The sequence below is a fragment of the Schistocerca gregaria genome, chromosome 5, assembly GCF_023897955.1.
Source record: "Schistocerca gregaria isolate iqSchGreg1 chromosome 5, iqSchGreg1.2, whole genome shotgun sequence".
Lineage (NCBI taxonomy): Eukaryota > Metazoa > Arthropoda > Insecta > Orthoptera > Acrididae > Schistocerca > Schistocerca gregaria.
The window spans coordinates 485,189,434-485,215,288 of record NC_064924.1 but is presented as its reverse complement, the minus strand read 5'-3'; the positions used below and the strand labels follow the sequence as shown (position 1 = coordinate 485,215,288).

At 38.9% G+C, this 25,855-nt stretch overlaps 1 protein-coding gene across 1 annotated transcript in view; it reads right to left on the bottom strand.

Moving 5' to 3' along the window:
- LOC126272122 (zinc finger SWIM domain-containing protein 5-like) overlaps positions 1-25,855 on the bottom strand; it is a 617,038-nt gene that overhangs the window by 16,246 nt on the left and 574,937 nt on the right. Inside the window, exons 4-10 of the mRNA XM_049974722.1 lie at positions 12,301-12,444; positions 10,091-10,239; positions 8,231-8,381; positions 7,967-8,121; positions 4,004-4,167; positions 3,757-3,896; positions 1,246-1,620 (exon numbers count right to left, since the gene is read on the bottom strand). Coding sequence (XP_049830679.1) covers positions 1,246-1,620; positions 3,757-3,896; positions 4,004-4,167; positions 7,967-8,121; positions 8,231-8,381; positions 10,091-10,239; positions 12,301-12,444 — 1,278 coding nt within the window. The remainder of the gene's footprint in view (positions 1-1,245; positions 1,621-3,756; positions 3,897-4,003; positions 4,168-7,966; positions 8,122-8,230; positions 8,382-10,090; positions 10,240-12,300; positions 12,445-25,855) is intronic.

The following is a 25,855-nucleotide window of genomic DNA, read 5'->3' as shown; positions in this document are numbered from 1 at the left end:
CCTCTCCCTCCCTCTTTCCTGACGAAGCAACTGCCAGTTGCGAAAGCTCGTAATTCTGTGTGTGTGTTTGTGTGTTTTGTTCATGTGCCTGTCTGCCGGCGCTTTCCCGCTTGGTAAGTCTTGGAATCTTTGTTTTTAATATATTTTTCCCATGTGGAAGTTTCTTTCTGTTTTATTTACAGTAATGTAATAAGGTAGATATAAATATTGAACTTTCACTCACAGCAACAGTATATTATTGTATGATACATTTATGTTTTACAGTATTTGCACAACTGTGCATAACACTTTTTTGCAAGATGTTTTAGTGTGTAAATGTTTTCTTTACATTTTATTACTGTTTTAACAAGGAGCAACATTTCAGACAGTATTTCCAGTTGAAAATTAAAGTTGCGCTGTACTGTATTGTGATGTTATGGGACAATAAAAGTGTCACTCTGATAATCTGAGCTTTTCTGCATTCCGGCCATGCTCCAGTACTGTAGGGGATGGATTAGTGAGGTTCTACTGTAGTAACATAAATAGGTAAAATAAAAAGGGTTACTGGATTTAAATATCCTGAAGACGACATACAACAGAATTAATCAGAAAGACCAACTACACATATAAGGGCATGCAAAATGGAAAGAGCATATGATTTGACTAAAGATATATACAAGACATGCATCCCTCTGAATAAAACACTAAAATGATATATTACAGTACAGCCTGTTGATAAAGTAGAGTACCATGTGACAGCTCGTTTTGGTAGCAACAAAAATGTCACAGCCATGTCAGACCGATACACATGACTTAATTACCAATCTGGATTAGCCTGACACATGTGCAACATTTTGACTGTAGCCAAAAAGAAATTAAGTCATGATATTTCATTTTATCAATGGGCTGCACTACTGTTTTATGGCGCCTCTAGTGGTGTGCTAAGGTACAGTGGCATAGAGATTTGAATGTGTACTATGACTGAAAGATGTATCTGCACACAAACAAAAAATTAATTATGTGACATTGTTTTTTCAAGGTCATAATTAAGACTTTATGGCTACCCCTTGAATGTAGTGCAAAAAAGTACTATTATGAGATGAGGAAAGTGGCATAGGAGACAAAATTGAGATGTACTGGATGGAAAAAGCCAGTATACAGATGATTATCTTACCCCCACCTCCTGCCCTCATCCACAGTTCCATTTACATCAAGCTCATTTCAGACTAAATTCATGTGAAGAGAAAAACTTTTCAATGCACTTACCAAAGTAAGATGGTGTACGAGGAGTCTGATCATCTGGGACCAGTGAGGCTTCAGCCAATGTATCGAACAGACATCCGACTGGGTCTAGAGGGTGACCGACCCATCCCTCCCCCCATCCTGTCCCAGACACTCCAGCAGCCGGTCCTGGTGTAGGGACAGGGATTGTAGGAGGAACAGGAATGGCTGCCGGGCAGCGGGAGGAGCACGGCGTTCCCAGCACGGGCATGCGGTGGCGGCTCTCGTGCCAACGGCGCTGTGCAGCTAGCTGCTGCTGCTTCATCGTGCGGACGACTGCCACGGCCAGCCTCAAGGCAGCTCCCTGGTGGCCGTGTGAACGCAGAGCATCCACGCGAGCCGCACATGTCGGCAGTGGTTCTGAAACAAAAAAGTGCCATTATATACACTAGGCTCTTGCTAATCCAGCCCTAAAGTAGTCCAGCCTCTCAGTAATCTGGCGCACATCCAAAAACATGTGCACAATGAATTATCATGCGCAACAATGCTTTATATAATGTGTTTGAAATTGCACCTTTCTTTACAGTTCGGAATCATGTCTACTAAAAAGAAACACGTTACACTAGACCTCAAGCTGTAAACTCAAAATTTTAGATAAGTTAAATTGAGGTTCTTCGCAGAAAGCCATTGCTACCGAGTTCAATGTTGGATGAGCAACTATGAAGAACTAGATGTAGCTGTTTATAGATGGTTCACACAACAACGCAGTAAAGGAATTCCAGTCAGTGGCCCAATTATAATGGAAAAAGCAGCTGCACTTAACAAACAACTTGGCAGTAGTAACTTGTTTGCAGTGAACGAAGGTTGACAATCAAACTATAAAAAATGACATGGCATTCAGCAGCTGAAGTCACCGGGGAAAGTCGCTAAGCTAACGATAAGGATGCTGATGAATTTGTAAGCAAGATATGGAAGATAATAGAGGAAGAAGATTTAACTGCTGGTGCCTTGTATAATGCTGATGAAACAGGACTCATTTACAAGAGGCTTCCTTCAAAAACATTAGCTGCTAAGAACGAGAATGAAGCTTGTGGTTACCAGCAACAAAAACAGCACGTAACATTAACAGCGTGTTGTAATACGAATGGGAGACATAAACTACCGCTTATGGTGATTGGTAAATCACAACATCTATGTTGTTTTCAACACTTTGGCATAAATACTCTACCAGTTTGGCATTTCACTCAGAAAAAAACGTGGGTGGACAGACAAATATTTTCTCAGTGGTTCCATGAAATGTTTTTACCTACAGTGAGAAAAGAGGTAAAGAAGAAAAAGCTTCCATTGAAAGCTATCCTTATAACAGACAATGCTCCCAGTTATCCTTCCTACGCAACAATCAGATACATGCTGTACCGATGTAATGCTTGTAAAGCGGGTGCGTGTTAAAGCATGTCACCATCGCATATCATCATTGCGACAGTTAAAAATTAGCGATATGTTCCCTAATGAGTGATACGACTGTATAATTATGTACGGTATACACTCAAGGACTAAGTTTTCTTCGAAAATTAATGTATTTTTGGATTTAATAAAGTATATCCTCTATGTTTTAAAATTGTATCTTTCGGTTTGATAAAGTACACTACACGAAGTACCCTATGTTTTCAAAATAAATAAAAAACAAAATAAATGAATAAAATAAATTTCAAACACTCTACAATCTGCTAATCTGGCACCCATATGTGACAGGAATGGCCGGATTAGCAAGAGTCTAGTGTATTACTTAATCTCTACTTACTACATACTTCAGTAAGACCTACAGTGTACAGACACACTGCAATCAGTAAAGCCTGGCACACTACAAAACTGAATAAATAGGCACTACATTCCCGTACACAGTAAGAAATTATATACAGACCTGACAAGATAGATAAAAACATAAAAGCTGGTACTACAGGACCATGGTAAATCCTTAAACTTAACATCCATCAGAGACAACTACCATAAAGAATGTCTCATAAATACAAATAAATAAATAAACAAAAATAATAATAAATAAATTTTAAAGAAAATACTGGACCCAAAAAATGGTAACAGCAAATGAGCTACATTTCTCTTTAGGTCAGAGAAGAAAGTAAATGAAAAGTTTGAACAGATCCCAAATACAATAAAAAAGATATTCTTTTCAAGAATACTAAAAGCACAAAACCAAAAAGAGCTGCAAATAACATATTCATTTCATTCACTTATTAGCAGAACAGAAAGACACGGGTCCTATGGATGAAAGAAGTACACCAGAATCTAGATCTTGCAATGCATGGGCTGAGTAAGAAAGATATATGAGACTTCTCTCCATCTCAGAGAAAAATGTCATACGTGGTAGATCTATCTAATGAGAACACAGCAAGAATAGGAAGAGAGAACACTATTCTCAGAAGAAGAGTGAGCCAGAAATTCTGGCAAAAGATTAAAGAAATTCATAAGGGAAAGCAATTGTGCAGTTGTACTCCATAGGCAGCTAAGGCTATTAAATAACTGAATAAAAAAACTTACCATGCCACAATGGTTGCCCTTGTGAGTTGAAACTTCCACAAAGCAGAGAACTATCAGGAACATGGCTACAGTATGTGTCACTTGAGAGTATGTGTTTCAAATGCAAGTTATCCCAGGACATTCCAACTGCATCCATTGCCCTACAAAAAAGTTTAAAATACAAGTGTATTTAACTGAAGTGTCTATGTGACTGCTACAGTTTTGATATGTATTACAAAACAGAAACAAATGGTAAACTAAGTGGTACCTGTGGAACACTGTTCTAGGTACAGCTGAGGTAGTGGCTCTTGAATGATGGCTTCTGTGGCCTGAGGTTCGAGGACGACCATTATTATTTATACCCTGGTAGCCTCCATCACCTCCCCCTTCATCATCAGAACTACTATCTGAGGAATCACTCACATGCATCTGCTAAAATTTGTAAAAGGAGAAAACTTAACTCATGGAAAATATCACACAAAATTGTAATTACAGCTACGTAAATCATATGCACACATAAAAATGGCACAGAAATACACATACATGTAATGAAAATGAAGGAATTGTAATATTTAAGATATACTGTATTTTAAGGGCTATAATGTGCACTTTTTTCTTCAAAAATTTGCCTCCAAAATTCAGGTGCATCGTATACTCAAAACTATATTAAAAACAAAGATTCCAAGACCTACCAAGCGGGAAAGCGCTGGTAGACAGGTACAATAAAATAACACACAAGCACACACACACAAAATTTCGAGCTTTCGCAACCGGCGGCTGCTTCATCAGGAAATATGGAAGGAAAAGGAAAGATGAAAGGATGTATGGATGGATATATATATATATATATATATATATATATATATATATATATATATATATATATGTGTGTGTGTGTGTGTGTGTGTGTGTGTGTGTGTGTGTGTGTGTGTGTGTGTGTGTGGGCGCGCGAGTATATACCTATCCTTTTTTCCCCCTAAGGTAAGTCGTTCCGGAATGACTCCTTACCCTCTCCCTTAAAACCCACATCCTTTCATCTTTCCTTTTCCTTCCCTCTTTCCTGACAAAGCAGCCGCCAGTTGCGAAAGCTCGAAATTTTGTGTGTGTGTGTTTGTGTGTTATTTTATTGTACCTGTCTACTGGCGCTTTCCCGCTTGGTAAGTCTTGGAATCTTAGTTTTTAATATATTTTTCCCATGTGGAAGTTTCTTTCTATTTTGTATACTCATTACTGTTTGATTTAAAATTCCTGGCAGTCTTAAAAATGGCCATATACTCAGTGCCACGGGAAACTTCTCTCTATCTGGCAAAACTGGATTCAACTGGCAACAGCAGTGCACTGATACAATGAACATAAGTTGTGGGGACTCACAAGCTTGTTAACACCGTCTCCCTCCTGCCCCATCATCACAAAACCAGAACACTGTCTAGCCTATGATGAGTCATTGCTGTCTATGGTGCCAGTGAACTTTAACTGAAAGTCATTTATGTTATCAGTAGCAATATAATATTTTTGTTAGTAACTACTTTCATGATGGAAAAAAATAAAAGGTATTCATATGATGTGGGCTATAAATTGAAAGTAATAGAATATGTAGAAGGACATGGAACCAGGGCAACTGAGCAGCATTTCGACCCTCCACCAACAGAAAAATGTGACTGTTGGTCTAGAAAGGAAGAACTGAAAAAAAAATGAGGAAGGGTAAATGTGCAAATAGAGGACTGAATGCAAAATGGCCAAAACTAGAAGATGGCGTATTGAAATGGATTTACATACATCGTCAAAATAGCATTAGAATTAATACAAAAGTGATTCCAATACATGGCTGTAAACTAGCACTACAGTGGAACTTAACAGATTTTAAGAGTGGAGTTGGTTGGTACTACAGCTTTAAGAAGCATCATGGACTTAGTATGCGAACCAAAATCAAAATATCTCAGAGAAAGCCACAAGAATGTGGAGAGAAAATATTATCTTTCCATCACTTTACTATTCAACATGAAAAGAAAACCAATGTGGAACTAAGCCAAATAGCAAATATGGACAAAACTCCCCTGACATTTGATATGCCGATTAACAGAGCTGATGCCATGAAATGTGCTAAAACTGTAAATGTAAAAAATGTAACTGTAAAAATGAGTGAACATGAAAAAAAGCATTACTCTGTTGTTCTTTTATTTCATGCTGATGATATTAAACTTAATCCAATGATCATTTTCAAGCCCAAAACAGTGCCAAAACCTTCTGAAACACCACCAGGTGTTGTTGTTCATGACAACAGCTGGGTTGATGAAATTGGTAGAAATTATGGATTAACAGAGTATGGGAGAGAATGGAAAGGTGCTTTATTGAAGAAGAGTCCTCTTCTTGTGCTCGATCAGTTTAGTGGTCATTTGGTAACTTCTGTGAAAGATAAATTGAGACAGGGAAGTATAGAGCTTGCTATTATTCTGGGACGTCTTACTTCACATTTGCCACCTTTCGATGTCTCGACAAATAAATCATTTAAATTGTGTAGGAGAGTAATGGAACAAATGAATGACGGATGAAACCCAAGGGGAATTCACACCAAAGGGTTCTTTAAAATGTCCTACAATCAAACAAAAGTGTCAGTGAACAAAACAGTTGTGTTCTAGAGTGAGAGAAGACATTATTGTTAACTCTTTCAAGAAGGGGGGGGGGGGATAAGTAACTCTCTTGGTGGCAGTGAAGACCATCTTATATATGAAGAGGAAAATGGCCCTGAAAAGGGAAGAAGAAGAAGAAGAAGAAGAAGAAGAAGAAGAAAGTTCAGATTATTTTCAGGGATTTTGAAGGTCAATTTGGTTTTATAAACTAAGAATTTTTGTCACACTTTACGGTCTAATAATAAAAAGGGTAAAAATGTTATTTTTTTAAAAAAGTGCTTAAAAGTTGAGTTGTGTCTTATAGTTGGTAAAATATGGTAATGACATTACACTGTATAGAGATGTAATAAAACAAATATCTGTGGCTAGCAAAAATTAATGCTTCCAAATTCATTTATTAGCATATATAACGTATATATTGAATTCTTATGGTCCCAGCACAGTGATCAAGAAATCTGGAAAGTGAATTTCCATAGGTTCTAAGCCTTTCTTTCAATTTAACCATCACCTTCAGCAAATCTTTTGGTATTTTCATTTACCAGAGCATACAGGAAATTGAAAAACCTTCCCAGAACTGGCAAACTTCACTGATCATACAGGCCGAATGAAGTTATCTCCAATAAAACAATGTCTACTCAATGACAGTACCATACACTCTGATGGTTGGATTGATTAGTCCTTTAGATATTCATTACTGCATAAAATATGAGTTTTTATGAAAAGGATAAATTGTTGCTCATGACATAGAAGAGCCAGTGAGTCACAGACAGACACAATGAAAAGACTGCCAACCATTTAAGCTTTTGGACAAAAGAGTCATTCAGAAATAAAAAAAGACACACACATTCACACAAGCACAGCTCAGCCACGTATCGCCACTATATCTGTGATCTGAGTCAGGCTTGTGTGAATGTGTGTGTATTTTCTATTTTCAAAGAAAGACTTCTATGTCTGAAAGCTTAAATGTTTAGTAGTATTTTCATTGTGCCTGTCTGCAAGTCAGTGCCTCCTCTACATTGTTGTGGTTCCACCCTGGAATGTCCATTGCTACATATGAGGGTCTAATGAGTATTTGACAAGAACTATCACTATCTCTGATTGAGAAAGAAAGATGAAAGAAACTGAAAGAAGTACAAATACTTTTTTTGAAGAAATACACATTGATACTCCAGTGTTGCAATCATTAATTGATCTTAAACAGGGGTAATACATAGGGAACATAGTAATCATATAGAACTAGAAGAGGTACTTACAGTACCCACAGACATTTATTATCTGTCCCACATTTTGCTTACTTTTTCTTCAGGGCTTCATTCCTTTTTAAACTTTGAACAAATGCTGCATTCACCAGTACTACATTACTCAAGTGTTTTAAAGATATTTTATAATATCCACAGTCTTTATAGTTTAAACACAACACATATCCACACTCCAACAGTTTACTTTTTACTCTCGTGTTCCCATGCCAAACAAATTTTTGGGAACATTCAAAATCTGTTATGATGTTAGGTATGTATTTTAGTGCTAAAGCACACTTGTCCTATTTATTGTTGCAAATGAAAGATAAAACAACTTTTTCACCACTTTCTCAAGGAACAACATACCGCAGCATCTTGGCGAGGTGGTTGTTGAGGTCTGAAATCTGGGTCTTCTTGTGGACAAACATCTATTAGTGTCCACTTTTCTAACAGTGCTTTCCAGTGTTGCTTTTCCTGGAGACTGCAGTGTGGATTCAGAACAATGCAGACCCAAAGGGCACCTGTAGGCAACAGAAAGGACAGCTCAGTTTCAATTATACAAGGAAAAATGTATTCAAAAAATTTCTTTAAGCCCACAAATTTGCTCACAATAATTCGCCTATTTCTTACCTAGCTGATCCCAGAGCTGCCTGCATTTATCTGTCATAGGTGTCCCCTGGGTCTTCCAAAGCATCAGTCTTGGATCAGAAAGGAACTGTTCTGTGATGAGAGTTAGCATTCTTGCCCCATTTGAATCTCTAGCTCTCAGCATCTCTCTCACCTGGAACAATCAAGATCATTCAGGCACTTATATCTGCAAAATAGGAATGAGGTTTTTTGGGGGGGAGGGGGGAGGTAACTGGAGCCTAGATGCATAGGGTATTAGGGCTCCAGAAAGGGCAGTTAGAATAATTGAAAATATAAGTAATTGTCAGTGATGTAAGAATTATTTCATTAAGTATAATTATTAGATGCATAAGCCATGTATGTTGTTAAGATAGTTCTGTTCATAAAAGAGAACACAGAAGATAATGTAATGACTACAGACAATCATCAATATAATACAGAATATACCTTAAATAATTATCACATGATACTGAAAAACAAAAGAGCCTCAAATCACAATCCACATGCTTCTGGAAGACATCTCATTAACAGGTTGTCTGGAGATATATAGTAACTCCATGTAAATCTTTTTGAGGGCAAATTAAAATTTTTATTAAGTACAAGATGTTCACATTCACTTGAAGATTTCTGACCCTAATTTGTGTTGCATTATCTTTTACATTTATCAATTCCAGAATATTATTGGTGGGAAATATTTATTTAAAGACATCTGAACTGTAGTATTACACATATTTGTTTGTATTCATCATATTTGTAGTATGATTTTATTAACAAGGTAATGCTTACAAAAATGAGTATGTTCACAACTGTAAAGTTATTATTGGGCAAATAAAGATGGTGATTATTATTATTATTATTATTATTATTATTATTATTATTATTGTTATTACTGAGCATACAGTTAACTTCTTTAATGAAATGATACATCGCTTACAAGAATGACAAAGTTTTATTCACAGAAAAAGCAAACTCACATAACTACTGTGAAAACTGAACTGCCTTTGTAGTATACATGTGAAAAGCGTTTTGGACTACACTGTCATTGTTATGTAAGTTACTCAGTATTTTTAATGTTGTTTGGAAGCGAAGCAATCATTTTACGCAAAGTGAAAATTAAGACAATTCTTTGAAAATATTGACATGAATTCCAAATGATCTCATTATTTTCACATGATATTGTATCTTCTTACATCTTTATATTTTCTCCTTAGCTTACACAGAAAGAATATTAATTTCTGATAGCTCAGGATTCCACATTATTTTTGTTAAGTTATGGTCAAACAAGTCACAGTCATTCTTCCAAATACACATAACGTTCTGAAGTCCATCCTGCAGGAGAGCCTTCAAGAATGTGTAAAATTATCTAATTATACAATAACAAGCAGAAGCAGCCACTGCACATAATTTCTCTAAAGTATAGTAACAAAAAGTTACGGTTAGTGTTAACACATCCGCACTAATAATTATCAGATCTGATGAAAACTGGTGCTACTCACCTGCCACTTTTATCTATTGCTTTCTACTGAACATTAATCACACTCCCTCAGGTTTCACTACAGGCCAGTCTAACAATTCACACAGTAAATTTTCATTTATCACTTAGTGTAACTGTATTTTGATGTTAATATTGATGAACCTCGCAGCTGCTGTTATGTGTTTAACACCCTACAGTATGTATACTGGGACAATTAAATATTAACTTACGTAATATAAACTACAGTAACTAACACTGCATATTGTTCACCAGGCAGGATACTTAGAAGACAATAATGGTTCCTAAAAACTAGATGCCAGCTAATCATCCAGAAACTATTTACAAAACTATACACTAATTCATATTTAAATCTGGGTACAATAATTTACCTTTGCAAATAGTGAGTTTAGTTGCTTATTAGCATTGTAGTAGCTGCCTTGTGACAGGTAGGATTTCACCTGCTCACAAACTTGCTCCTCATCCAAGTGCCAGCTGTGGTCATCATCTGCACTCGCTCCAGCTGTTGGGTCGGGCGCACCTACCAAACAAAGCAGTTGATGAACTCTCTGTTATGGTGACCTGCTCCTTTCATTACAAATGCACACTATACTGACAGTAATTCAATTAGCAGGAAGTTGTGTTCCATGAAAATTAATACAATTTTAATATGTCTATTTTGCTCTGTGGGTTAGTTAGTTTCGTGTTACACGACTCACTTGCATGATAAATTGCAATGACATGAAATGAGTCATTTTACATTCACATCATAAATTAAATTGTAAATATGGTTACATGCAGAGCATTTATGCTCTGCTCCCTCTGTGAAGCAACATTTTCCTCTTCAATTAAGTGATGTCCAAGGGGCTGATACTATACCACATTAGTGACTGTGGATGCCAAATATGGTAATCAGAGATGTTCCTAGAATTTGCCCTTCAGATCCCACAGTTTTCCCATATTGAAGCAATTTTGTAGGCAGGCACATGGTCCCGAAGATTGGTCTCTTTCACAGCACAGACCTTTTCTCTCATACTACTTTCTTCCATTTAGTCCAAGAGACTTCTGCAATACTTGCAATTACTGTTTTACTCTTTGCAAGACAACTATAGAAAGAATGCCTTTTGTAGCCTGCTAAACAGTGGCTATAACTTGGTGGCAGAGGAATTCAAAGTTACCTTTAAGGCACAAGCCATCAGCTTCCTCCCATTTTTTGATAGCTGTTTAAGTTCTGGCACAAAGTGGTGGATTAAACATTCCATCCGCAATACCAAATCGGCACTTGTAATCAGTTAAATTATAATGAAAAGAATCTTTTTTTAGCTAGCATCCAACAAATGCAGCACTCAATTTGCTCAGTTTTCCTATAAATTTGTAAAATATGACATAATTGTAACCTTTTAGCATGTGGTGATTAAAAATCTATGCTTCTTTTTTTATGTACTGAATGAAAATCACTGATTTATTTGTGCAATAATCTGTTTCAGCCTTGATCTACAGCCACCCTCAATTCCAAAAACTAAATAAAACCTACAGTGAACAATAAAATTATTGAAAGAGAAACTGAAAGGGTCACAAAATGTTGCACAATATGAAGTCTAGTCAGACAGAGGCCCATGCATTATCACACTGCTTACTGTACATGAAAAAGTGTTTTGAAAATACATACAAGAGAATAGTGCACGGCAAATAATGTCATCTAGCAACATAATTGTAAAAGTAAACCAGTGACCTTTCTCATAATTCTTCATGTAAAATATACTGTAGGTCTTCATCGTCATTTTGTCCTTCGACAATAGTAGCAGAAACAACTCAAAATCTTCAGGTCATTTCCAAATTATACAGAAACAGCTAATAGAAGTGACATGTTGTGTGGCTAGGGCCTCCCATTGGGTAGACCAGTCACCTGGTGCAAGTCTTTTGAGCTGATGCCACTTTGGCAAACAATGTTATGAGTTAGCAGCAGTTTTGATGTTTCCAGTGGCTATCATTCCAAGTGTGTGCCAATAAAATCAGTTTTTCATAATTTTTCCGATAAGAGGAATGAATAATCATAAATCTGCACAATGTGATGTACTTAAAAATAAAGTCAGGCAAAAAACTTTACCATAATTTCTGGGAAATGCAAGTGTATTCTCCATAATCATCTCAAGTAATCATTGATATAACTAAGAGGAGGAATTTTGGCTCAATGTGCTTCCTGTCTCTTTGCGCACATGAATGTCTTGACTCCCAATACAGAGTACAAGAAAAAATTTCAAGTTGCTGTCTTGGGCTGTCTGTGATTTCAGGTAACAGAAATTTATGAGAACTAATTTGTCACCTAGTTAAAAAGCATGATGGATGCTAAAATTTGTAATGTGATTACGTAAAACAGTAATGGCAAAGATTTTCGAATTTTCTACTTTTTTTGATAACCATTATTTTATTCACAATGAAATTAAGATTAATTTCCAAGTATCTCTCATATGTAGCATTCACTACATACATGCAGCACAGCCTACTGTGTTTCAGTAACGTACAGTATTTAAAATTTATCCTGTGCAGTACATGTTAAAGACTAAAGTGTACATTTCAAGTTTGAAATTTATGTAATTCTCACCTGGAATCTGATTAATTTCAGATCTTTGTTGCAAAATCTCATCAGCCAATTTTTGAGCTGTGGGTAGTACTTCTGTGTGGTGTTCTGATATGAGGTACTGAATAAATTTCTGCAACTGCTGACGATCCATCTGCAAAAGTGTTTCTGGAAAAAGTAAAAATAAAAAAAGCTGTTAGTAATAATAAACTAATTATAATAACAGATGAAATAATTATCAATTTTTATCACCGAAACCACAATACAGTCTACCATAGGGCAACAGGTGCCATAATAAATACTTGAAATGCCATTCAGTGGTTGAACACCCAATGTTCAGTTCTGAGGAAACTAAAGCATTACTGTTCAGGAGCAATAGAAGAGCACTATAAAATCACACCCAACGAACTGAATATAGCTCAAAGAGTAAAATTTCTTAGGGTTCATTGTATATCATTTCTCAGTGTGAAAAGAATACATTGCTACAACAACTCACAGACAAGTGCAGTACTTTTATGTTATTTCTCAGAACATCAAGCCTCTAGTTACCAAATATGTTATGTAAATGGTGTGTTTTTCTTATTTTAATGAATTAATGAGTTCTGGTATCTACAAAGGGGGTGGCAGCATTCATAGTAGGATATTAAAAACACACCATCAGGCAGTAACTGTAATTCATTTATTACCTCTTCTGTCAATTAATAGTAAAAGATATTCCATTTACTAATGTGTAAGTCATTGTCCATTGCATGGATTACTTTTTGAATATGACTCCTGTCAAATGATGCTCCCTCTGCACAACACATTCATCTAGGCGGCATTGGAAACTTTCTGTAACTCGGCGTAACGTATTCCCTGGGACAATGCCGACAGCAGTTCTGATGCGATCCTTCAACTCAGGAATGGTGACACAACATGTTCAGAACACTTCTTGCTTCAGGTAGCCCCAAAGGAAAAAGTCTGCACATGTGCATATGGAAGGTCAGATCAGTGGGGCGGCCAGGAAATGTCACCAAAATAGGTAATTACTTTACCGGGAAATGTCTGTCGCAAGAAATCCATGCAAATTCTGGCAATTACTCCTGAGTTGAAGGATCGCATCAGAACTGCCGTCGACAATGTCCCAGGGAATACATTATGCTGAGTTACGGAAAGTTTCCAACGCCGCCTAGATGAATGTGTTGCGCAGAGAGGGCATCATTTGACAGGAGTCATCTTGCAAAAGTAATCCACACAAAGGACAATGACTTACACATTAGTAAATGGCATACCTGTATCTATTAATTGACATGAGAGGTAATAAATAAATTACAGTTACTGCCTGATGGTGTGTTTTTAATATCCTGTACTTGACAACACTCATATGATGGAAGTAAAGCAAACTGGAAGAAATAGTATCAAAATATTAGCTAATGTAAAAAGGAAAGACATTTGTAAGCAACTATTCAAAACATTTAACAGGCTAGCATTCAACAGGTAGATGTATGAAACAAAACAGTTAGTTCGGTGTGGAACTACTGAACTTGAAAGATGGGCTGGTTAGTGGCAGTAGTATTGTAGAACTATTTAAGATAAAAGAAGTACAGCCATAATCAACCTAAACGACATTTTGAACAACACAATGCTTCACTAGGCGTGGTGTCCATCCCTGGTAGTTGAATGGTCAGCCTGACGGATTGTCAATCCTCTGGGACCAGCTTCGATTCCCTGCTGGGTCGGGGGAATCTTCTCCGCCCAGGGACTGGATGTTGTGCTGTCTTCGTCAGCATCCTATCATCCTCATCGCCCGCATGTCGCCGAAGTGGAGTCAAACTGAAAGACCGGCACCTGGCGAACGGTCTCCCTGACGGCGGGCCCTAGCCATACGACTAAATAAATAAACTAGGCATGGTCCTAGTAGAGGTGGTATGCCATTGCATTCCTCGGATCTTTGAACTGACTTACACACCAGTTCTATGAGCCACAGAGCCACATATGCAACTATCTACCACCATATATTTCAAATCTCATTTTCAATGTGTGGTTAAATTATTCCTTTGGTTTAAAATTGAATATTTGTGTAGTGCATTTTATATACACTACAAGGGAAAAAAAGGAAAAAGAAACACACCATGATGGAATTATCCAAACGGAGTAGAAATCTGTGAATATGATGTACATGTACAGACAAACGTTCCACGAAATTAATGCGCGTTGCCCTTTGCTACCTCAGATAGCAGATATGCTGTTGGCCTGATCCATATTTTAGCTTCTGAAGCTGTTAGGTAAAAATAAAGAAATAAAAAATATACTACACACTATCTGCAGCTAATTACAGGGTGTTTCAAAAATGACCGGTATATTTGAAACGGCAATAAAAACTAAACGAGCAGCGATAGAAATACACCGTTTGTTGCAATATGCGTGGGACAACAGTACAATTCAGGCGGACAAACTTTCGAAATTACAGTAGTTACAATTTTCAACGACAGATGGCGCTGCAAGTGATGCGAAAGATATAGAAAACATCGCAGTCTGTGGGTGCGCCATTCCGTACGTCGTCTTTCTGCTGTAAGCGTGTGCTGTTCACAATGTGCAAGTGTGCTGTGGACAACATGGTTTATTCCTTAGAACAGAGGATTTTTCTGCTGTTGGAATTCCACCGCCTAGAACACAGTGTTGTTGCAACAAGACAATGTTTTCAAAGGAGGTTTAATGTAACCAAAGGACCGAAAAGTGATACAATAAAGAATCTGTTTGAAAAATTTCAACGGACTGGGAACGTGACGGATGAACGTGCTGGAAAGGTAGGGCGACCGCGTACGGCAACCACAGAGGGCAACGCGCAGCTAGTGCAGCAGGTGATCCAACAGTGGCCTCGGGTTTCCGTTCGCCGTGTTGCAGCTGCGGTCCAAATGACGCCCACGTCCACGTATCATCTCATGCGCCAGAGTTTACACCTCTATCCATACAAAATTCAAACGCGGCAACCCCTCAGGGCCGCTACCATTGCTGCACGAGAGACATTCGCTAACGATTTAGTGCACAGGATTGATGACAGCGATATGCATGTGGGCAGTATTTGGTTTACTGACGAAGCTTATTTTTACCTCGACGGCTTCGTCAATAAACAGAACTGGCGCATATGGGGAACCGAAAAGCCCCAAGTTGCAGTCCCATCGTCCCTGCATCCTCAAAAAGTACTGGTCTGGCCCGCCATTTCCTCCAAAGGAATCATTGGCCCATTTTTCAGATCCGAAACGATTACTGCATCACGCTATTTGGACATTCTTCGTGAATTTGTGGCGGTACAAACTGCCTTAGACGACACTGCGAACACCTCGTGGTTTATGCAAGATGGTGCCCGGCCACATCGCACGGCCGACGTCTTTAATTTCCTGAATGAATATTTCGATGATCGTGTGATTGCTTTGGGCTATCCGAAACATACAGGAGGCGGCGTGGATTGGCCTCCCTATTCGCCAGACATGAACCCCTGTGACTTCTTTCTGTGAGGACACTTGAAAGACCAGGTTTACCGCCAGAATCCAGAAACAATTGAACAGCTGAAGCAGTACATCTCATCTGCATGTGAAGCCATTCCGCCAGACACGTTGTCAAAGGTTTCGTGTAATTTCATTCAGAGACTACGCCATATTATTGCTACGCATGGTGGCTATGTGGAAAATATCGTACTATAGAGTTTCTCAGGCCGCAGCGCCATCTGTTGTTGACAATTGTAACTACTGTAATTTCGAAAGTTTGTCCCCCTGAAAATGTACTGTTGTCCCAAGCATATTGCAACAAACGGTGTATTTCTATCGCTGCTCGTTTAGTTTGTATTGCCGTTTCAAATATACCGGTCATTTTTGAAACAACCTGTACTTGCTGTTATTGCAGTAAATGTGGAAATAGTAAACCAATCTTTGTAACGTATTTACACTGTAGTACTGTTCTTATTTTTCATTTAATGTCAGTTAATTGCAGTTTTCACAATACGGAATTAAGCACATACCATTCCACAAAATTGTATTCTTAAAAATAGGACGGAGACACGCGCGGCAATCCATACCCTGTCTCCAATGAGGTCATTGTCATTTCATTGAGATGTCTGGGTCCAGGGGAATGTGGGGATTCTCTTGGTGGTAGGGTTTATCATGCTGGCCATACAATCAACCGTGCCGTGGTCAGCTTGCGAGGTCGGAATACGTCACCCCACTTGTTGAGCGCGAAGAAGCGCCGTAACCTGTTAGACGGGAGGTTATTAATTGCTGCCGCTTTAAAGGCGGCCGCGCCCCGCCGACAGCTCCCCTTTAAGCAGTTTTTAGCGGACAGGATCGATAGAATAAACGGTTGCTCGCTCGCCCGCTCCCACGCTGCAGTTGCCTCGCCGAACTCCACGCTGTGGTTCTAATTGAGGCACTCCACGTCACAACAAGCAACCAACGATTGAAGCAGCGTACAAGTGTCAAGGTCACTAAGGAATCCCTCCTGTTCCAATCATAGTAAATCACTACTTATAATCAAATGTGTTACTTTGTAACGTAGCTTGATGAGATTCCCAAAGCAGCGCACGAAGCGGGGGGAAGGGGGAGGGGGCAGGTGAGCGGCTTGCAAGGAGCGACAAATTTGGGGAGAAATTTTCTTTTTGGTTAAGTATAAAACATATGTTTCTGCTAAATTTTAATGAAAATAATTGTCATGTACATGTAAATCAGATGCAATTAAGAAGCGATATCATTCAATAGAATTGACGTATTGCCAAGCTGACATGGATATGAATGTAAGTAAGTTATACAAAACTGCAACCAGTCACTTTTTTGAACAATTATGTTTTATTCCATGAACCGGTTTTCGAACTTTTTCAGTTTCATCTTCAGATGGTTTCAGGAAGTTACATCATTGTTGCTAGCATAATGATGTAACTTCCTGAAACTATCTGAAGATGGACCAGAAAAGGTTCGAAAACCGATTCATGGAGTAAAACATAATTATTCAAAAAAGTGACTGGTTGCAGTTTTGTATAACTTATTTACATTCAATATACAGTCACGGTCCTAAAATATCCGTAATGGATAAGCATAATCTGACATGGATATGGTTTCGTACATCATGCGCGTGCAGCCCATCCCCTCCTATGACAGTCCATTGTTTGTTAACTGCTTGCTGTTTTATTGATCTACATTGTTTTGTTAATATTTGTGAATTTAAATTTGTTAATAAGTTTTATAATAAAGGATGGTCGAAACCGAAGTAGTGGCGCGAGTTACAGAAATATAGCGAAAGAAAAAAGAAAGAGAGTGAGATGTTGACCTAAACACGAGAACTGCTTGCAGTAGCTAAGACAAAATATACAATTCGTAATGGATACCTTGACCATCGTTTCAGCGCGCGAGACTGGTTTCTACAAAACATGTTTTCATTCGTTTTATTTGCATGCAAGCACGCATTCGAAGACAAATGGCGTAATATTAGTGCGATTTCCGACCTGCATTCGAAGAGAAATTGGGCAATTTTAGTGCCACATTTACAGTAACATTAGGACATGCTATTAGGCTGCCACTGGTTGCTCTGTGTTATTGCTGTTGTTCTTTTTCTAGCAAAGCAAGGGAGTCCGTGTAGAAGAACAAAGGATTTTGGTGATCCAGGAAGTGGCAAATTTCTAAATATCGTTGATCTCATATCCTTTTTCGTCAGGATACTGAACGCCACAAGCTATTTTCCGAAAATACAACAAGAGGATGTCCTTGACGTAGAAGTACAAAGAGGACCAGTCAAGATTACCTGAAAAGATCGTACTAATCTCTTTTGCACCATGTACTGCTCACTCTTTAAATTTAATAAGAGCGCGTGCAGGCGACACATCAGCTGAAGCTCAATTTTTTTCGGTACTGTCTGTTGCTTGTCTCTTATTCTTTGTGGCTCCAACTTCAAGCCGGGAAATACTGCAGAAACACGAGGCTATAACATTTAAGTACCAGAGAATAAGCACATGATCTGCAGGAGTAGAGGCGCTCGAAGCTGTTTTCAAATATTTTGATGAAGTTATAAGGGCTGTGGAAGAAGTTGACACTTATAACTTGTCAGCACAGGAACGAAAACTGAGGCAAAATTTATTTTAAAGAACATGAGAAAAATCGATTTCATTACTTTAACATGCTTCTGGTAAGCAATGTTAAAAAATTATCATGTTGGTCAGCTTCTGCAAAGATAAGACCTTACGACTAACAGCGCTGCTCGAAAGGTTCAAGGAGTCTGTAAATGAGACCGCATATAAGATACCACTGCGACCCATTCTTTAGTACTGATCGAGTGTTCGGGATCTCCACCATGTCGGGCGGAGGGAAGGCACGGAAGCAATTCAGAGGCTGGGTACTAGATTTCTTACAGGTAGGTTCCAACGCCACACAAATATTACGGAAGCGCTTCACGAACTCAAATGGCAATCCCTGGAGAGAAAACGACTTTTTTTCGAGGAACATTATCGAGAAAACTTAGAGAACCGGCATTTGAAGTTGACTGCAGAACGTTTCTACTACCGCCAATATACATTTCGCATTAGGGGCACAAAGATAAGCTAACAGAGAAATTACAGCTCGTACGATGGCATATAGACGATGTTTTTTTTTTTTCAATGTCTGTAGATGTAGAATTAGTTAGATATTCAAAGGAATATTTATTCAGGATATTCTTATTGGAAGTAACTGACAGAGCGACAATGGAGCTGAGTAGCAGGTTTAAGGGGCTGAAGAAAATTACTGCAAAGTTTTATATCTGTGTGATGGCCAGATCCAAGAAAAGTAAATGGAGAACTTATAGGCCAAAACAGTGGAATTGTTAAATACATATTTAGAATATCTTAACAAGGAAGAATTTATTTTTTAAATTGAATGTCTCAAACAACTTGTGCTGGCAATAGAAAGATGCATACAAAATGCCGGTGCCTCATCCACATTAAATTTAATTTATAAAAATTAATAGGGAGAGGGGTATCCCAACTTTACTACAGTCTTAAAAATATTCCTTACCGCCCTAGTTTCTATTTACTCCGCAGAACGTATTTTCTGTAAACTGAAATTAATTAAAATCTATTCGAGAAGCAAGACTGCTCAACTAAGGTTAAAAAATATGATAATAATATTCATAGGGCAGAAACGAGCTGCTTCTATAAACTTTGATGTGATCATTTGCTGCAAAAAAGCTCGGAAAGTGAAATTTTAAATAGAATGAGTAATCATGTTTTATTTTTTTATATTTTGTAAATTTTTGTTTATTTGTTTTGACGTTGACCTTAATTCACTCAATAAGACAAGTTAATGTCGTGAGAGGGTGATATTTATTTCGATATATATTGCCTAAATTACTGTTATAAAATTGTTGATTTTTATGAGGGGGCCAAAGAAGGGGCAGCAAATTTAAGCTTGACCCCATTCGCAAAAACATTAGTTCCGGCTCTCTCCCAAAGTACTCTTTTTCTGTAATTCTAATATTTAATTTGTAAATTTGTAGGTAATACACACTGTTGCAGGCACACTATTTCATAAACAGTTCAAAATGTCGGAGTTAGATGGTGATATTGCTGCACGGTTCACACTTTTATTATATTTTAATACCCCGATATTGTGAAGGACATACAATTTCTTCTGAAACAGAACGATCTACATTCTTCAACGGCTTTCCGCTGCCCATAGAAGAGCTGCACAGGAAATACACATCCATATCGGCGGCGTAATTTTTTTTATTATTATTAAAGTGGACGATAAATTTGGTTCAAATGAAGACGAAGCCAGCTGGTATAGTTTTATTTCCTGATTTCCAGTCATTTACAGAACGTAACTAAACTGAACATGTGCTAGGAAATTTCGGTCTCATATTTCCCGACTATGTTTGCAACTAATTTGACTATGAACACTGATATGTTCTATAGCTGAAATTTTCTTTTCACGAGTTGTTTTCTTGGTTAGTAATGATTATTTTCGTGAATATACACATTTTTTATGCAACTGTAACTGTTGTACAAGCCGTCACAGTAGCGTCATAAATGAACACAATGTCATCGTACCTGCAGTGATATATGCTGTGTAATGTAAGTCAACCAAAAGTCTTTATTAATTCTGCAGTGTGAATTCCTCAGTATGGTGTGAGTAATCTATATGGAGTAGGCTATTAAATACCATTAAATACCAAACGCATTGCTATTCTTTTATGCCGTTGTTGACTATGTTTACAACTCCTTTTGTGAAAAGTGTTGGACTGTACGTAGGGCGCCTTGTCAGATATTAATGGTAGTACATTTTCCTTGTAACATGTGGAGGTACATCCAAATATTACTGTAAGACAATTGTTGCTACTATTACTCACATACATGTATCAACTGAAAAATGCTAAATTTTACAAACCTATAAAAATATATGTGTTAGGTCATTTACATATGTTAGAAACAACAAAAATTACAAATTAGATTCCTGTAGCACATCACAGTTATATGACTGCATCTAATTCAGAGTGCTTATTGCTCTACGATACCGACTGAAGCACTCAATTATGTAATACAGGTAAGTTGAAAACCATGCAGGAGCTGTGTCTACTATTCCACAACTTTTTAACTTTTGCAATAAGATACAAAAATCCATATAATCTGAAGTCTCAGACCGGTCACAACGATCCCAAATGGCAATAAGTTTTGTGCAGTTGACAGTCTTCCTTCATCAAAGTGTATCGCGATTGTACTAAAATCGACCCTGCATGAGCAAGTTCTTGAGAATAATGTCATTTTATGTCTTCCTCCCAATTACATTAACCTTGGTCAGTGCCAGATGTTTGAGAGAAGGGAGGAGGGAGGAATTATGAGAAACAGTCAATTAATTGGCCTTTTCGATTATTTAAATAAATTGGTTAATTGATATGTTGCCTCTTTATCTTTAGATCAGTAAGCAATACCCCAAAAATTATTTTTATGATAAAAAGGTCTGTGCTGCAGAAAATAGAGCGATGCTATCACTCTCATATTTCTCTTTTTGTCGCTGTCATAAGTTAACTAACATAAGTTAAGAAGAAAATGGAGCCCTTTCAGCGACGATCTACAATCGTAAACAGTGCTAACTGTCCGGAATTCTCAACATTCTGAAATGTAATTACCATTTTTTTAATTTTAGTAGAAATGTACGCCTATTTAACATTTATTACTAAAGCTAATTGTTTTTAACACAGTTACTGTAAAAATATACTTACAAGCAGCAAAAATGAACCGAGGCTCATTAATGTATGTAATGTTTCTCCACTGAGTCTTGAACGGGAAACTGTTACTGAGTCCCCTGCGTTAGCAACCAGTCTTTCAGAATGCACAGAGGCTTTCTGAACTGCAGAAAGACGATTTTCATTTGATTACAAGTTACTGTAAGTAGGATCGAACAAGAGACTAAATCCTGGCTATCTGCTGTTACTGTGGTAGACCTGTGCGTCTTTGTATTACAATTGATGTCTCATGTACGTTCCACAAATCATCTTTTGCAGTAAATGGTGACTGTACATTTGATTCTTCGACTTCGGCTACTTCCTGTGTATTCTTGCTCTAGACAAGGATATTTAACGCGCTAACCGCAGTAGATAACTGCCAAGGGATCTTGAAAATGGAACCGCTTTAAAGCGAGGGTCTGTTGTGCACAGTAATAACAATCTGGAGTTCTCAACATTTTGAAAACATCTTGGGTATTATTGTTAGAGATTCTCTTCGAGACATTTTCATTCTGGTGTCGAAATGTTTGTGTTCATTAACAGTCTTGCCAACAAATAAATTGTATTACTCTGCTTCACGTTATGTAATTTTCACCAAAGATTTTTTCGGTTACTTGGTGAAACGGCTGCAAAAGTGTAATGGCCTCTTTTTGTACCTGGAATTCCGTAACTGCTGAAGATGGACCTTCAGGCTGTTTCAGCAAAACAGTGCTCACTATATTTCACAAAGAAATGAATGCTGAAGCATTGAAAATGTCGAGTTCCATCTTGTGGGGCAATGCTGAATGAGCTGACGAATTTCACCTACTCATTTTCCAGCAGATATTTGAAGTTTGGCAAAGCGCAGATGAAGGATTGACACTTTGCTTTATGTACGGTACTACTCGATACGCTAAATAGGAGCCGATGTTGGCAGCGATCAAGGTGGTTAGAATAATATAACATCTTTGGAGAAATCGTAAGCAAGACACACTCGACACGAAATGCCCCGACTTTACACGATGAGTACTTTTTTTGCATTTTGTTCGTTGTTGATCGTTGTGTTTGGTCGTTGCGGACGTGACAAGCCATGTGTTAAGTTCGTTTTTCATTTGTTGAGAAGACAGCAATGCAATACTCAACAGCGTTTACAAAAAAAGGGGGAAATTGGAAAAATTAATCGTAAGAATAATCGATTATGTAAAATTAATTGACGTTAAAGAAATATCGATGCCCCTGTAATCTATTACAATAATTATTTCGATTAATCGATTAATTCCAATTAATAGCTCGTCCCCACGAGGGCGAGAGAGAGAGAGAAATGTATGTACTGCACAGGATTCGAGGAGTCTGGTATGTACATCTTTTTCAGAATAGAAGAGAGAGTTTCGCCCAGTCTGAGAGCTATTTCTCTTGTATGATTCCTTTACAATCAGCACTGCCTGAAATGGGTATCACGTAATTGCTGTAAACTTAACCATACTTCTCGGTATCAAAACAGCACCCCAAACGTAAACATACTTGGTACTGACACAGCTTCCAACACGGAAATGTTATTCTATTTTGAACAATAGAACACTGTCCTAGTTAATGTTTTGCTTTATTAATTAACATAACATGTTTCGGACCCGTTTCCATTAACACGTAGTAAATTATGTTGTCATTTCGACAGCAAGAGTCTGCGCTGATGTATCATTCTATCTGTCTCTTCTGCCGTATTACTCATTGTAGTACAGCTGGTGTGAAAAAAAAAGTAACAACCAACCCGCCATTAAATCTGTTTCTTGATGACTGATAACTTGAGTTGCAAACAACTCGTCTTAGTTAAAAAGTAAACAGAGACTAATCTTGGCTTTTCATTGTTCGTAAAAGAACCAAGTTTGATAGTAACAAATATAAGTTTACTTTTGTGATTACGACATTGTGGACACGGAAGATTACTCACGCTTCGCATTAGTCACCGTAAAACCTTATTAGAATTCTATGAAGCAGCTTCCTTGATTATAGATTGCAGCAGCTGTTTTCAGTACGGAAACGGCACGTCAGTCCTTTTCACTTTTTTCCATTCTTCATAATTAGCAACAGCATTTAGATGAATAGCTCGAGCGCGAACCGTGGTGAAGGATAAGAAATTGTGCATTTGTTCGTTTTAATGTGCGCAGGAACAAGCATCTTTTTCGCGTAAATAGTGTACTAGCACCTCTGACATAGGAATAGTATGCTTCGCTGAGCAAAAGGCATGCTCTTTGTATCTATCGGAGTAGTTAATGATTTAATGGACTCGGCATGAAGAAATTCACACCGAAGCAGCTCTCCCGCGCCCTCTCTTTCTCTCTCGCTCGTTATGTTTACATGTGGCTCCCAAAACCGGATTTCGTAAAACATTCAAAAATCACTTCTCAAAATTCGGTTCCAGCTGCCGGTTTTGCACATCCACAAGTGATTTTTCGCTCCCGTGTAAACGCGCAACCGTTTTTGATACGCTGTGTGGGTGTCAGGTTACGCCTTGTGTTTGAAAATTTTCGGCTAGTTTGGACGGAGCGACTTTTTGTAGAGTGAAAGAGACATAGTAATATTAGACTGAGCATGAAGCTGCCTACACCTCTAATATTTAACTGAAGAGAACTAACGATTATGTTGATCAAATCAGAATCTGGGAGAACTGTTTTCCGGACGACATATTTGACTGGGTAGGAAATTCGCATGAGATCTTAACATGTAAACACGACATGTGAAAAATGGTTTGCGAAATTCGGTTTTCGTCTTAGTTTCTCTCTCTCTCTCTCTCTCTCTCTCTCTCTCGGCCGCGCGGGATTAGCCGAGCGGTCTAATGCGCTGCAGTCATGGACTGTGCGGCAGGTCCCGGCGGAGGTTCGAGTCCTCCCTCGGGCATGGGTGTGTGTGTTTGTCCTTAGGATAATTTAGGTTTAGTAGTGTGTGAGCTTAGGGACTGATGACCTTAATAGTTAAGTCCAATAAGATTTCACACACATATGAACATTCTCTCTCTCTCTCTCTCTCTCTCTCTCTCTCTATCTACACTCCTGGAAATTGAAATAAGAACACCGTGAATTCATTGTCCCAGGAAGGGGAAACTTTATTGACACATTCCTGGGGTCAGATACATCACATGATCACACTGACAGAACCACAGGCACATAGACACAGGCAACAGAGCATGCTCAATGTCGGCATTAGTACAGTGTGTATCCACCTTTCGCAGCAATGCAGGCTGCTATTCTCCCATGGAGACGATCGTAGAGATGCTGGATGTAGTCCTGTGGAACGGCTTGCCATGCCATTTCCACCTGGCGCCTCAGTTGGACCAGCGTTCGTGCTGGACGTGCAGACCGCGTGAGACGACGCTTCATCCAGTCCCAAACATGCTCAATGGGGGACAGATCCGGAGATCTTGGTGGCCAGGGTAGTTGACTTACACCTTCTAGAGCACATTGGGTGGCACGGGATACATGCGGACGTGCATTGTCCTGTTGGAACAGCAAGTTTCCTTGCCAGTCTAGGAATGGTAGAACGATGGGATCGATGACGGTTTGGATGTACCGTGCACTATTCAGTGTCCCCTCGACGATCACCAGAGGTGTACGGCCAGTGTATGAGATCGCTCCCCACACCATGATGCCGGGTGTTGGCCCTGTGTGCCTCGGTCGTATGCAGTCCTGATTGTGGCGCTCACCTGCACGGCGCCAAACACTCATACGACCATCATTGGCACCAAGGCAGAGGCGACTCTCATAGCTGAAGACGACACGTCTCCATTCGTCCCTCCATTCACGCCTGTCGCGACACCACTGGAGGCGGACTGCACGATGTTGGGGCGTGAGCGGAAGACGGCCTAACGGTGTGCGGGACCGTAGCCCAGCTTCATGGAGACGGTTGCGAATGGTCCTCGCCGACACCCCAGGAGCAACAGTGTCCCTAATTTGCTGGGAAGTGGCGGTGCGGTCCCCTACGGCACTGCGTAGGATCCTACGGTCTTGGCGTGCATCCGTGCGTCGCTGCGGTCCGGTCCCAGGTCGACGGGCATGTGCACCTTCCGCCGACCACTGGCGACAACGTCGATGTACTGTAGAGACCTCACGCCCCACGTGTTGAGCAATTCGGCGGTACGTCCACTCGGCCTCCCGCATGCCCACTATATGCCCTCGCTCAAAGTCCGTCAACTGCACTTACGGTTCACGTCCACGCTGTCGCGGCATGCTACCAGTGTTAAAGACTACGATGGAGCTCCGTATGCCACGGCAAACTGGCTGACACTGACGGCGGCGGTGCACAAATGCTGCGCAGCTAGCCCCATTCGACCGCCAACACCGCGGTTCCTGGTGTGTCCGCTGTGCCGTGCGTGTGATCATTGCTTGTACAGCCCTCT